General features: G+C 29.8%; 2 protein-coding genes across 2 annotated transcripts; both read right to left on the bottom strand.

Annotated features, from left to right (window-relative positions):
- Nucleotides 1-6731: 6731 nt before the first annotated feature.
- On the bottom strand, nucleotides 6732-7766 carry LOC114180932 (basic blue protein-like). The gene is made up of 2 exons (XM_028067226.1): nucleotides 7577-7766; nucleotides 6732-6967 (listed from the first exon to the last, which is right to left on the bottom strand). Exons 1-2 carry the CDS (start codon nucleotides 7764-7766, stop codon nucleotides 6732-6734), a joined length of 426 nt encoding a protein of 141 aa, XP_027923027.1.
- A 2362-nt stretch (nucleotides 7767-10128) lies between these two features.
- LOC114181644 (basic blue protein-like) lies at nucleotides 10129-10810 on the bottom strand. Its single transcript, XM_028068153.1, has 2 exons — nucleotides 10615-10810; nucleotides 10129-10328 (listed from the first exon to the last, which is right to left on the bottom strand). Exons 1-2 carry the CDS (start codon nucleotides 10808-10810, stop codon nucleotides 10129-10131), a joined length of 396 nt encoding a protein of 131 aa, XP_027923954.1.
- Nucleotides 10811-12697: the final 1887 nt, after the last annotated feature.

The raw sequence follows: 12697 nt of genomic DNA, 5'->3' as shown, positions 1-12697 counted from the left end.
GATTTATTTTAGTAAATAGTTTGAAGTAATTTATCTTTAACTACTTTTTAATATTTATTGATGTTTGGTACTGTATGTTTCTATGATATTACCGTAAGTAAAGTACTCTTTTCATTTGTTAATCTTATTTCATAATGCTTTTGTAAAATTCCTAATTTGGGTTATGAATTTTTTTTACTTGATATATATATATATATATATATATATATATATATATAATGAATTATTTATATATCATTTGTTTACAAGATACGTAATGCCATGAAACCTTTTTATGGCTTGCCATATAACACATAGATTAATGGACATAAAATTGTTAAACTTAATGCATTGCATGTTGTTTCAATTATAAATGTTTGAGTGCTAATTATGCAATTGTATCAAATAATAAAAAAAAGGAGTTTTCTATTTTGGAATAAATATAGCCTTTGTACACAATTTAAAAAATATCTATATCAAATTGATACAAAATAAGAAGGTGATTTGATTAATTGATCTTTTAAAATGATTAGAACATGCTTTGATTAAAAAAAATCACTTGATTCTGATAACCACTTCACTTTTGTGAATTAGGCAACACTCTTTTCCTTAATTAGTTTGGTACATTAAAATTTGTAGAAGTGCTTTTCAAACTCTATCCCAAACACAAGAAAATTTCATGTGTTATAAAACCCATCCTTAGATCTCTCTTTTTATCACATTCTTAAACAATAACAAAAAAATGGGCGAAGAAAGAAGAAATGGTGCATCAATATTATTGATGTGCATGTTGGTGATTTACTTTGAAATGGTTGATGGAAGTTGTTTTTGGGAGGAGATGAAGGTGGATGGACCTTTTAACTAAGGGTGTAAATATGGGTTGTAACATACGAGTCAATCCACCGATCTACCAAAACGGGTGAGTAGGGTTGAAATTTATAACCTACAATTCGTTTGAACACGATTCACCTAACCTGTCAAATTGGTAGACCAGTTTGTCTTTGATATGCGGGCTCATTTCTTTTAATTTTTTATTTTTTTTAAATTAAAAAAAATAAATAAAAATTAAATTTTTTATATTATATTTTTGTAAAGATATAAATATGTATATTATTATAATTTAAATCATTAACACTTACGAATTAAGTTTCAATTATCAGTTATACATAATAGAGTAATTTAACAAATAAATGTAATAATTATTTTAACTTATCCAATTAAAAATATTAATTAATCAACCAAAAGCTTAAAAAATATTATATGAGTAAATATGTTTTAAAGATGTATTTATAAGTATATATACAAACAAATTTTAAAGAATAAAAATTAAAATCCAGTTTGTCTGTTCTCCGAAAATTACAATTTCTGACCAAATTTTTGGTGTCAAACCAACCTCATCCGACTAATTTTTCATGAGCCAAGAACAAATCGGATCAAATCAGTAACCTATTTTGTCACTCGTACCTTTAACGTCACTAATAGACCTAATGAAAAACAATTTAGGGTTGGAAATTATCATATATAAATTTTATTGTTCAATTTCTTTTCTGTCTGTATTATTGTCAAATTTCTAATTTTTATGTTTTACTATAGTCAATTTTGGTCTTTTTATACATTTTATCATCATAGTAAAAAAAAAAATTGTTTTGAGAAAAGTAAAAAAAGTGATAAAACAACATCAACTTTTATGTATACACGCCAATAATTATGAACATCATTTTATAAGAATCACCTTTTCTTTAAACGTTATTTTTTAACTTTTTCTCTATCATCTTTCTAGATTTTTAACCTCAATCTTCATCCATTTGAAGTTCAAAGGTAGTAGAAGTGTTCTTGGATAATGATGTTTTGACATCACTATCTTTTTTACTACCATTTGACACTATCCCTCATTACTATTCATTTTCTCTTCCTTCTAAAACTATAAAAGTTAAATTTTATGAAGACTATTTTACCCCTAAAAAGGTTGTCAAATAGTCATCAAATGGTGTCAAAATACCATTATCCAGTGTTCTTATAGTGAAAAACTTTACATATCTACTCTATTAGAATAGGTTTTCTTTTTACTCCTTTTGATGTATTTTACTTTTTTAGTTGCATGTAGGTTATATGTTTGTGCATGTGATTCAAATGTGCTCTAAGTGAATTTATGTTGCTTTGTGATTATAATGATATGTTTAGATTATTAATTGGGGTCTTTAGTGTTTAGTTAGGTCATCTTGTGATAGAACTCTAAAGAAAGAACATTTATGAGAGAAAGGTCTATTTAACTAAGGTAAGGAAACTAATTTTAATTATGTGCATTTTTATTTAGATGGATTGTTTGGTAGACTATGTTTTTGTTTGTAAAGTAGTAGATTTATTGAATTGATTTGACTTGACATGTGAATTTGGTTGAATTAGAAAAATATGATTTGCATGATAATAAGATGTTTTGGAATGTAAAAATTGTATTGAGTACGTGAATTGGTATCTCTAGTTGATAATGAGTTATTTAGAACGAAATTGGTTTGTTGTTGACTTTGAATGAAGCATAAGATTACTTTCTAGAACAAACCTTTTGTTTGGATGAAACATTTTAACAATGCTAAAAAATTAAAATGCATTGTATTTGAATTGCTAGCAATTAAATTTCTTTCATTTTCTAAATAACTTGTTTGGATAAAGAAATAAAAATATTTTACATTTCAATTTCTTGTTTGGATAAAATAATTGAATTTCTTGTGAGATAAATTTCATTTTAACAATATTTATTTTAGGCTTAATTATGTTTTGAGTTCATGATAAATTTGGAAACGAGCTCGACGACCCAAATGGGTCGAGCTGACCCGACAACTCAGCCGGGTCGGAAAACCCAAATGGGCTAGGTTGGGTCGGCTCGACGATCCAAACAAGCCTGATCAGCCTAACGGCCCATATGAGGCGGTCATGACCGTTAAGTTCGTCGACCCAACCCTTCTAGGTCGTTGGCTTGACTTTGCCCCACTAGGTCTTCGGGCCCGTCCGATCCATCTAGGTTGTTGAGCCTATTTGTGTCATCGAGCACACCTGGCAAGTCTGTGTTGATGGGTCAGCCTGACCTGGCAAGGTCGTCGGGCTGGTCGGTATCGCCCTAATCGTTAGACTGGTCGGTCTCATCTAGGTCGTTGGGCCGGTCGAGTCTGACTAGGTCATCGGGCCGGTCAGGCTTGTCGGGTAAACGGGTCGATCGGGTCGTTAGTCCCGCCCGACACGTCTGGGTCGTCAGGCCGCCTGACACCTCTAGGTCCTCTGCCCCGCCAAACTCGTGTGGGTCATCGGACCTGCTAACCCGTCTTGGTTGTCAGGTCTGTTGGGCCCGTATTTGTCTTCGAGCCCACCCGACTCGTTTAGGTCGTCAGTCCCGTTTGGGTAATCGGGTCCGCCTGACCCGTTGATGTCGTCGGGCCAGCCTGGTCCGTGTCGGTCGTTGGGCCAGCTCGATACATCTTGGTCGTCGGGCCCACCAGGGCGATGTGTGTTGTCGGGCTCGACTGACCTATTTGAGTTGTCAAGCCTGCCCGACCCGTATGTGTCATCAGGTCACCCCGGTTCGTCTGGATCGTCGGGCCCGCCCGACCCGTTTGGGTTTTTGGGCCTGCTCAACCTGTTTGTGTCTTCAGGTTGGTTCGATTCGTCTGGCCAACCCAGCCTGTCATGGTTGTCGGGTTTGCCATATCCATTTAGGGTTTAGTGAGAAGAATTTCAAATTTTACCTTTTCTTAGGGTATTTGAATTTCTTCTAATTTAGCTAATTGAAATACTTCAAAAAAATGCATGCATTTTAAATGCTTTTTAATTTCTCTATCCAAAGAAAGCATTTCATTACAAAGAATTTCAAATTCTCCAAATAAATGAATCACCCTCTTGAATTGCCTCATCCAAACACACCATAACCCTGTGTTTGGATAGAGCATTTCAACAATGCTTAGAAATTGAAATGCTTTGTATTTGAATTGCTTGTAATTAAATTCCATTCATTTTTTAAATAACTTGTTTGGATAAGGAAATTAAAATACCTTACATTTCAATTTCTTGTTTGGAAAAAAATTTGAATTTATTGTGAGATAAAATTTAATTTTAACAATATTTATTTTAAGCTTAATTATGTTTTGAGTTCATGATAAATTTGGAAACATGCTCGACAACCCAAATGGGTCGGGCAGACCCAACTACGCAACCGAATTGGTTAGACCCGACGACCCACCCGAGCTGGACCGACTGGGAAGCCCAGACAGGCTGGGTGGCCCGATGATCTAGAGGCCTCACGGCCCATACTGCACGATTGTGCCGTCAAGTTCGTCAATATGGCCCGGTCAAACCCGTCTAGGTCATTGGCCCAATGCTCCAGACGGGTCCGACGACCTGGACGGGCCTGACGAGTTGAACGAGCCCGACAATCCGGACGGGGCCGAATACCCGGACGGGTCCGAATACCCAGACGGGTTCGACGACCTGGACGGGCCCGTACACCCAGACGAGCCCAAAGATCCGGATGGGTCCGACGACTAGGATGGGCCCGACGACCCAAACAGACCCGACGACCTAGATGGGCCCGAGACTCAAACGGGCCCTTTCAAACCGTCGGGTCCGTCCGAATAGTCTGGCACGTACGAGTCATCGGGCTTGTCTGGATCGTCGGGACCATCTGGGTCATCGGGCCAGTCCGAGTCATTGTTCTCGTCTAGGTCATTGGGCTCGTCTGGGTCATCGAACCTGTTTGGGTCGTTAGACGTGTCAAAGTCGTTGGGCTCATCCGAGTCGTCGGGCCCGTCCAGGTCCTCAAGCCCATCCTAGTAGTCGGACCTGTCCAGGTCTTCGGGCCCATATGGGTGTACGGGCCCAATGATTTGGAAGGGCCTGTCCGGGTCATCGAGCCCGTCCAGGTCGTCAGGCTTGTCCGGGTTATCTGGCTTGTCTAGGTTGTCAGGCCCGTCCGGATCATCGGGCTCGTCTGGATCGTCGGGCTCGTTTGAGTCATCAGACCTGTTTGGGTCATCGGGTCTATTTGGGTCGTCAGGCCCATCCGGTTCGTCGGGCCCTTCCAGGTAGTCGGGCACATCCTTGTCGTCGGGCATGTCCAGGTCGTCGGGCCCGTCCGGGTCGTCGGGCCCGTTCGGGTCGTCGGGCACGTTCGAGTCGTCGGGTCTGTCGGGTCGTCAGGCACATCTGGGTCGTCGTGCCCGTCCGGATCGTCTAGAATATGAGGTTGAGTGAGAAGAATTTCAAATTCCACCTATTTTGAAGGTATTTGAATTTCTACTAATTTAGCTAATTGAAATCCTTCAAAAAAATACTTGTATTTGAAATGCTTTTTAATTTCTCTATCCAAACAAAGCATTTCATTACAAAGAAATCTAAATTCTTCAAAAAAATGAATTGCTTCATTAAAATACTCTATCCAAACACACTCTAAGAGTATTATCTGAAATGTAGATTTTGTGTGTCTGTATTATGTAGATTTTGTTGGCGAACCATTTTTTCGTTGAGTGAATGTCAAATTTGAGTTTGGTAGATAATCGAGGGAGGTCCACTAATTTGAATTTGATAATATATAGGTGCAAGACTTCCTGTATTCAAATGGATACATAAATTCGGATGTTGAATCTAGAATTGTTAAATCATGAATGTTGCTTTATTGTTTTTTTTTTTTTGAACAAAAACGTTTGTTTTTGTTGCAAGTTAATTGTATTATTATAGAAACTTGTAAAATATATCTATGTTTGATATTATCATTAGTTTATCCATTATCTGTTTGGTGTTTTTGTTTGTATTTCTCTTTTGCAATGATAGTTATATTAATAGTAAAAGCAAATGAATTTTTGTCATTGAATTTTTGTATGATATACATGAATCTTAAGTCATGTAAAGACTATCTTTTTGAAAAACTTTGACACTATGCATTGCAATTACACCTTATACATATAGTTATATGTCTTTACATCTATCTGCCAGGTTTGCTCAATTCCTATAGGGTATTAACTCTAGAGATAGAAGTTCCTTGGAGTTGTTACAAAAACTATAGTTATATTCATGTATAGTTATATTATTTTCTGAATATAAATTAAAATTATGTGTTCTAAAAAATTAATAGTATAAATATATATCTTTCATTATTTATTATATAATTATCTATAAATATTAGTTAATATTCAAATAATTAAAATTTATATATTAAAACTTAAATTGTAAATCATTAAAATGATAATAATTTCAATAAACTTATAATATTATATTTAATTATTATAAATAGTATTTATTATAAGGTCAATATTATATATATAAATAAATCCAAATATATTCAGTTATAATATTATACCATACTTAAATTTGAAAAGTATTATGATGTAATTGTATCCAATATAAAATAAAGTGACAAAAAAAAAATTGTGGTGTGTTTGTTCTTAAGCCAGGAAGATTCATTTATACTTTCATTTTTTATATTATTAGATCCATGGTAATGAAAAGAGAAGAAAGAAAATTTGTAAAGGAGATATTAATTATTTTTTAAAAATTAATTTAGGTGTATCTATCTATTATGTGATTAATTTCAACAATCGGTTTAAAATAAAATAAAAGGATAGGTTTAGGAATATGCACATGTATAATATGGATAGATAAATATGTATAATTAGTAGCTAAATCAAATATTATTGAAGGAAGATGAATCAAAAGACAACAGAAAAGTGTTATGACCATGGATTTATTTTAGGTATGAAAAACTAATTAAGTGTTTAATTTGGGATTTCATCTTCCACTCCTGTTTTTCGGATTTGAATTTTGAGTCCTCTTTTACAGTCATCTTTGACACTGGAAATGAAATGAATTGGTCCCAAAGTAGGAAGTTGAATTTGATCATGTCCTGTTCTGTAAACTCTCGAGTATCTTAGATCTTTCGGAACTGTGCATGTTTCGTATCCTTTCTTATCCACAAACACCACGTTGTGCTCAGAAGGTTTGTAATTGAAAACTGCACATACAACAACAATTCTTCTAAAACAAAATATTACATCAAAGATAATCACTTCTAAAAAGTAATTGTGTAATAAGCTCTTTCATCATGATTTTACTAATGAAACAAAAGCTAAGTAGAAGATTCATTTCTACTTGGTTATGATAATTTGACATACTTTGTTTTGACATTTTTTCTTTTGTATGTTTGGTTTGGTTCAGGTTAAGGTCAGACATAGTAAATATGTGATGTGTGTAATTAAATGTAAAAAACAAGATTTACGTCTGATCCTAGGATGTTAGTCTGAACCTAGGATATCGTAAGCAATTGATAACTTATTTACAAGTTTATTACTGATTATTTTTTATGTCTGATTCTAGTGGGTCAGATGTAAAATTCCAGACATAAAATGTTAACATATACAATTTTTTTTCTTTCTAAATTACATCAAACTTTTCTTTCATCCATTGTTTGTTCCGTCAAGAATTTGTCAGCATGCTAATAATACAGAATTCATCTATTCATCCATGTTCACTGTATTTTTTTGTTTTTCTGATAAGGAAAAAAAACTATAATATATAAATTTGATAAACACATTAATATAATATGTAGAGAAAAAGTACTAACCAAGCACATCACCAGAAGTAATGGTCTTGCCCTTAGGCCAATCAGTAACATTAAAGGTCCAACATATATCTTCTGAACATGAACCATCTTTTTTCCCAACCAGAAAGGTTCTTGCATGAACCATATCAGACAAAATCAGCAACATACCTAAAACTACCATCACTGCAACAATGTTTCTTCCCTCACCCATTTTCTTTCAGATGTGTTATGACCATTGTAAGTTCAAGGGTTTTATAGTTGCAGAAACTCAATTGTTGTATGTTTCAATGTTATCGACATTAAAAAATAGGCTTGAATACTGATATTATTCATAAACATAGCTTATAAATATTATTCAATGAAAATAAATGTTATTTCCAGTTTCTTTTTTACAGATTCCAGATTTGGTCAATCGTAATAATCTTATTAATAACTGAAGTTTTAGTAATAACAATAGTAATAAAAAAAATTAAAAAGAATTGATGATCTATCAATTTTTTCTTTCTGATTTATTCTTAATTAATATTTTTATTAAAAGGTCCATTAACTTTGTTCCCATTATTTTTTTTTTAAAGAAAAAGACATATTGTCCCCTATAATATAACAGTATCTTGCATTTGATTCCACCACTTTCTTTTATATATATAAATAATATGATATAAATAATGACACTTTAAGAAAAAATATGTGGTAATTAGAAGCATTCGTCTTTATAATAACTGTGATTTTTTTTTGTTATAAATAAAAATAGATGTAGTATTTGTATTTTAAAAAAATGGTATATTTATTGTTATTTATATGCCTTAAAGAATTTTAAATTGCATTCATTGGGATGGGATAACAATATTGCATTCATTTTGTAAAAGAAGATTAATTATATTTTTGTTAATGAACATTTTCATATATATATATATATATATATATATATATATATATATATAGATATAAAATAATTATTTTATTATTAGTAGTACTATTATTACAATTTATTAGTGATATTATAATTAATAAATAATAATCTAAAGATGATATACGATTTGCTGTCATCTTTTAACTGATAATTTTATCTTCCAATAAATAAAATATAATTTAATAAAATAAACGATTAAGTAATGTTTTTATAGAAATAATTAACAATTTTTTTTTTGTAAATAATGATTACATAACTGTTTGAATACTAATTTAAAAGTGTGTAGATATATATTTTTTAAATTATATTATTTTTTATTATATATTATTTTTGAATCGATTACTTATAAAAATAATATAATTATATATATATATATATATATATATATATATATATGTTATAGAAATGTAAATATACAGATGGTTTTGGCATGTTTATACATTTTTTGCGAGTAAATAAATACTTTTTTTTAAGTTAATATAACTAGTTTATAGATTTTATGTATGTATTTTCACCATGTGTTAAATTTTGTAACTAATATTTAGTGTATTTTTTTCTCTTTTTACCATTAAAAAAATAATTAAATAATATTTAATTTTATAAATTATATTTTTCATTTTTTATCAGTTTTTTGAACCCTTTATTTTATAAATTATTCACTAGGTGTAATTGTTTTTGTTATTATGTATGTATTTTTACTAGGTGTTAATTTTTTTAACTAATATTTAGTGTATTGTTTTCTCTTTCACCATTAAAATAATAATTAAATAATATTTTATTTTGTAAATGATTTTTTTTGTACATTTTTATCGCTTTTTGTGTACCTTTTATTTTATAAATTATTCACTAGGTATAAATTTTTTTATTTTATTTTTTCTATGTATGTATTTTCACTAGGTTGTAACTAATATTTAGTGTAATTTTTTCTCTTTTTACAATTAAAATAATAATTAAATAATAATTATTTTATAAATGATTTTTTATACATTTTTTTACCATTTCTTTACCTTTTATTTTATAAATTATTTCCCAAGTATAAATTTAATAATAACTTCGTATTATTAGTTAACAAATAAAAAAATTTGTATTTTAGTGACCAGAATAAATCTATAACTATATATAAATGAGATTCCCTCTTTTGTGTCCACATTTCATAATTTCAACTTTACCTTTTACAATTTAATTATTTATTAAATTTTTAAAAATTAACGGTTACTTTTACAGGTATTTATAAAACTATTTACTTATTTCCTTCTTCTTCTTTTTTTCTACTATTCATCAACAGTTATTTTTCTCATATTTTCTTCATACATTTTACTTTAATTTTTATAAATATACTTTTGTTTTGTTCATTAACTTAATAATATTACAATATCATCAATTATTAATATAATTCAAAAAATGCGTACACACATGCGAGCGTAATGCGTGTGTTTATGCTAGTAAATTATAATTATTTTGCAAACCAAAATTTGAGAGAATAGTTGTATAGTATTAGTTTTGTATCAGCATTGCTACAATCAAAGACTAAAACTGAAGTTGACAACCACATACATGTCAAGAACAGTTTTGTAACATCACCATCATCAAAACACACAAATTGAGAATCACAAATGCCATCATTTTATTACGTATATATACATCAAAGAAATCAAATGCTACATTATGCTGGAATGATCGCAATTTTGGTTCCTTTCTCACAGAGTCGATTAATACTACAAATGTAGTAACTTGGTCCTTCTGGAACTTGAATATAATCATGTCCTGTCCGATACACTATTCGATTTTTTCCAGGATTACATGTTCTGTATCCTTCCTCGTCCACCACAGTCACATCACGAGTATTGAAATCATAATTGAATACTGCAATTCCAAAACAATCAAATCAACATAAGTGGAACAGAATGTCAAAGAAAATTCGTTAGGATATGATATAATTTGATTCTGATACTATATTAGAAGTGGACTTTAAGTCTAATTCAATCTTACAAAATCAACTTGTAAGATGAAATTTGCATCTCACTTATATATTATGAATTGATCTTTATCTTTGATCGTGGGACTTCCAACTTAAAAACATAACATAAATAATGTAAAAAAATTCAGAAAAATATCTGGACTCGTATGAAACGAAGGAGATGATACTAACCCAGAATATCACCAGCTTTAATGGTCTTGTTTTTAGGCCAATCAGTGATTCCATTGGCCCAACATACATCTTGTAAGCATATACCATCATTTCTCCCAACATAAAACAGTTTTGCATAAACAATCTCTGTCGAAACCACCAACATAGCAAGAACAACCACCATTGTTACTGCAAAACTGTGTCTTCTCTCACCCATTTTGTATTAAGGTTGATGCAAGATGTGATTCAAACACAGAACCAGGTAGCAGTTTTATAGGTGCAGAGGCTTCAATTGCTGTTAATGTTTGAATATTTTTGTGAGTTAACCACCTTTCTCTCTCTCTCTGTGTTTATTGTCTGCATTAAATAATTGGGTTGAATCGTTTTAATAATAAAAATTGCTATTGATCATTATTCAATGAAAATAAATACTCCTTCCAGTTTCTTTTTTTACTGCACCGGTTTTGCTCCATGGTAATAATCATAAATATATCATAATAATCATGTTTTAAGAATTAGAATAATATTTATTAATAAGAACAGGTTTACCCATGCAATATATAAAGTACAGGATAATAGCTATGATAATTAATACATTAAAAAAAAAACAAATAGCAATTCATGCATAATATAAAGTTATGTGAAGGTCAGACGTGTAAATTATTATAAATATATAATTAATAAGCAATTCATATTATGTAAATATAAAAAAAATTAAACTTTTCTAATTTTCAAGATTTATAACTTTTCAAAACTAGTTGAACTTGGTTTAAGCACAGATTTTGAACCATTTTTAATTGTTATAAAAAAAACAGTTTTAAGTTAATGACCGAAGTTTTATTGTAAAATATTTATTTAGTAAATAAATCAATATCTTTTATCTAGGTATTAAATTTGTTATTGCTCCTTACCCATTGTGTATAACATATTTATTTGTTACAAATATGCTTCTGTTTTTCAAGATTTCACTTACTATTATAGAAAAGTAATGAAATCCTATTATCAAAGATGTTTTTCTTCCAAGAACAATTTTAAAATAGAGTATTATTGAAGCATTGTTCCCATAGTTGTGGCAAGAAAATAACAGCAGATAATGGAAAATTAACAGTAATTAATGGAGTTTGATTCAATATTATAATATAGATATGGACCGGACGCAGTACATCTAATTGTAATCCGAGTATGCTCTCTCTATTTTTTTTTAATTTGTTGAATTATATAATATTTTATGCTTTTTTTATAAACATGTATATTTATAAATAATTTTTGTTGCCAAAAAATAGTTTAAATGTATGATGAATTGGTTAGAATTTGTAGTTAACCTAATTAATCCATATAAAGGATTATATTAAACATCATTACTTAGTACTGTCAAGGAGAGTAATATTTTTTATTTTATAAATTATTCTCTCTTAATTGATATTGAAACTATATATCAATTAATTATTCTGTCTTACAAGTTGAATACTATTGATATTGCAGATTATAAATGTGTAATTTGAATTCCTATACCTCGTTAAAGCATTGAAACTATATATATAACAGACTTTAATTAGGTGAAAAGAGTAAATATCAAAAATTAAGATAGCTGCATCAGTTTCTTATAGGAATAACTCACTTATCAAATCCTTTGAGAAGTTTTATTTTTGCATTGAATTGATGTGTATGTCATGGTTTAGGGTTTGTATTTCCCATATTTTGAATTGAAACAACTTGTGTAATGGTATCACTTATCAGCTACTATTTGTAGTAATAGTATGAACTGTTTTTTAGGTTTCATTTTTATTTTTATTCTGTTTAAAAAATATTTATTAAGTTTTGTTTTTATATCAGATATAACTTTATTATTTTATTTTGAATTCATTTATAATATATGATTTAGTATTTAAGCTTTTATTTTTGTTATTATCTTTTAATAAATAAGATATTTGAGAATAAGTTTGTTATTAGTTTTATTATTACTTTCATACTTTTAGCTAAACATTTTTATAAGATCCATATGTACTTTTCTTTTGTTATTGATGTTTTCAAAATAAAATAAAATATTTATTTTTAGTTTCTATTTGAAATGTACAATTTTAAAATGTTTGACATATTTAATTTA

Source organism: Vigna unguiculata, chromosome 4 (assembly GCF_004118075.2).
Source record: "Vigna unguiculata cultivar IT97K-499-35 chromosome 4, ASM411807v1, whole genome shotgun sequence".
Classification (NCBI taxonomy): domain Eukaryota; kingdom Viridiplantae; phylum Streptophyta; class Magnoliopsida; order Fabales; family Fabaceae; genus Vigna; species Vigna unguiculata.
Note: the sequence above shows the minus strand (reverse complement) of the source record. Positions and strands in the feature narration are given on the sequence as shown.

Bases quoted from the DNA above. Each gene is read 5' to 3' on its own strand.
- LOC114180932 (XM_028067226.1), bottom strand. From the start codon at position 7,766: ATGGGTGAGGGAAGAAACATTGTTGCAGTGATGGTAGTTTTAGGTATG. The intron at 6,968-7,576 runs GTTAGTACTTTT...TTGTATGTGCAG, and splicing joins TACTTCTGGTGATGTGCTTG to TTTTCAATTACAAACCTTCT.
- LOC114181644 (XM_028068153.1), bottom strand. From the start codon at position 10,810: ATGGGTGAGAGAAGACACAGTTTTGCAGTAACAATGGTGGTTGTTCTT. The intron at 10,329-10,614 runs GTTAGTATCATC...TTGGAATTGCAG, and splicing joins TAAAGCTGGTGATATTCTGG to TATTCAATTATGATTTCAAT.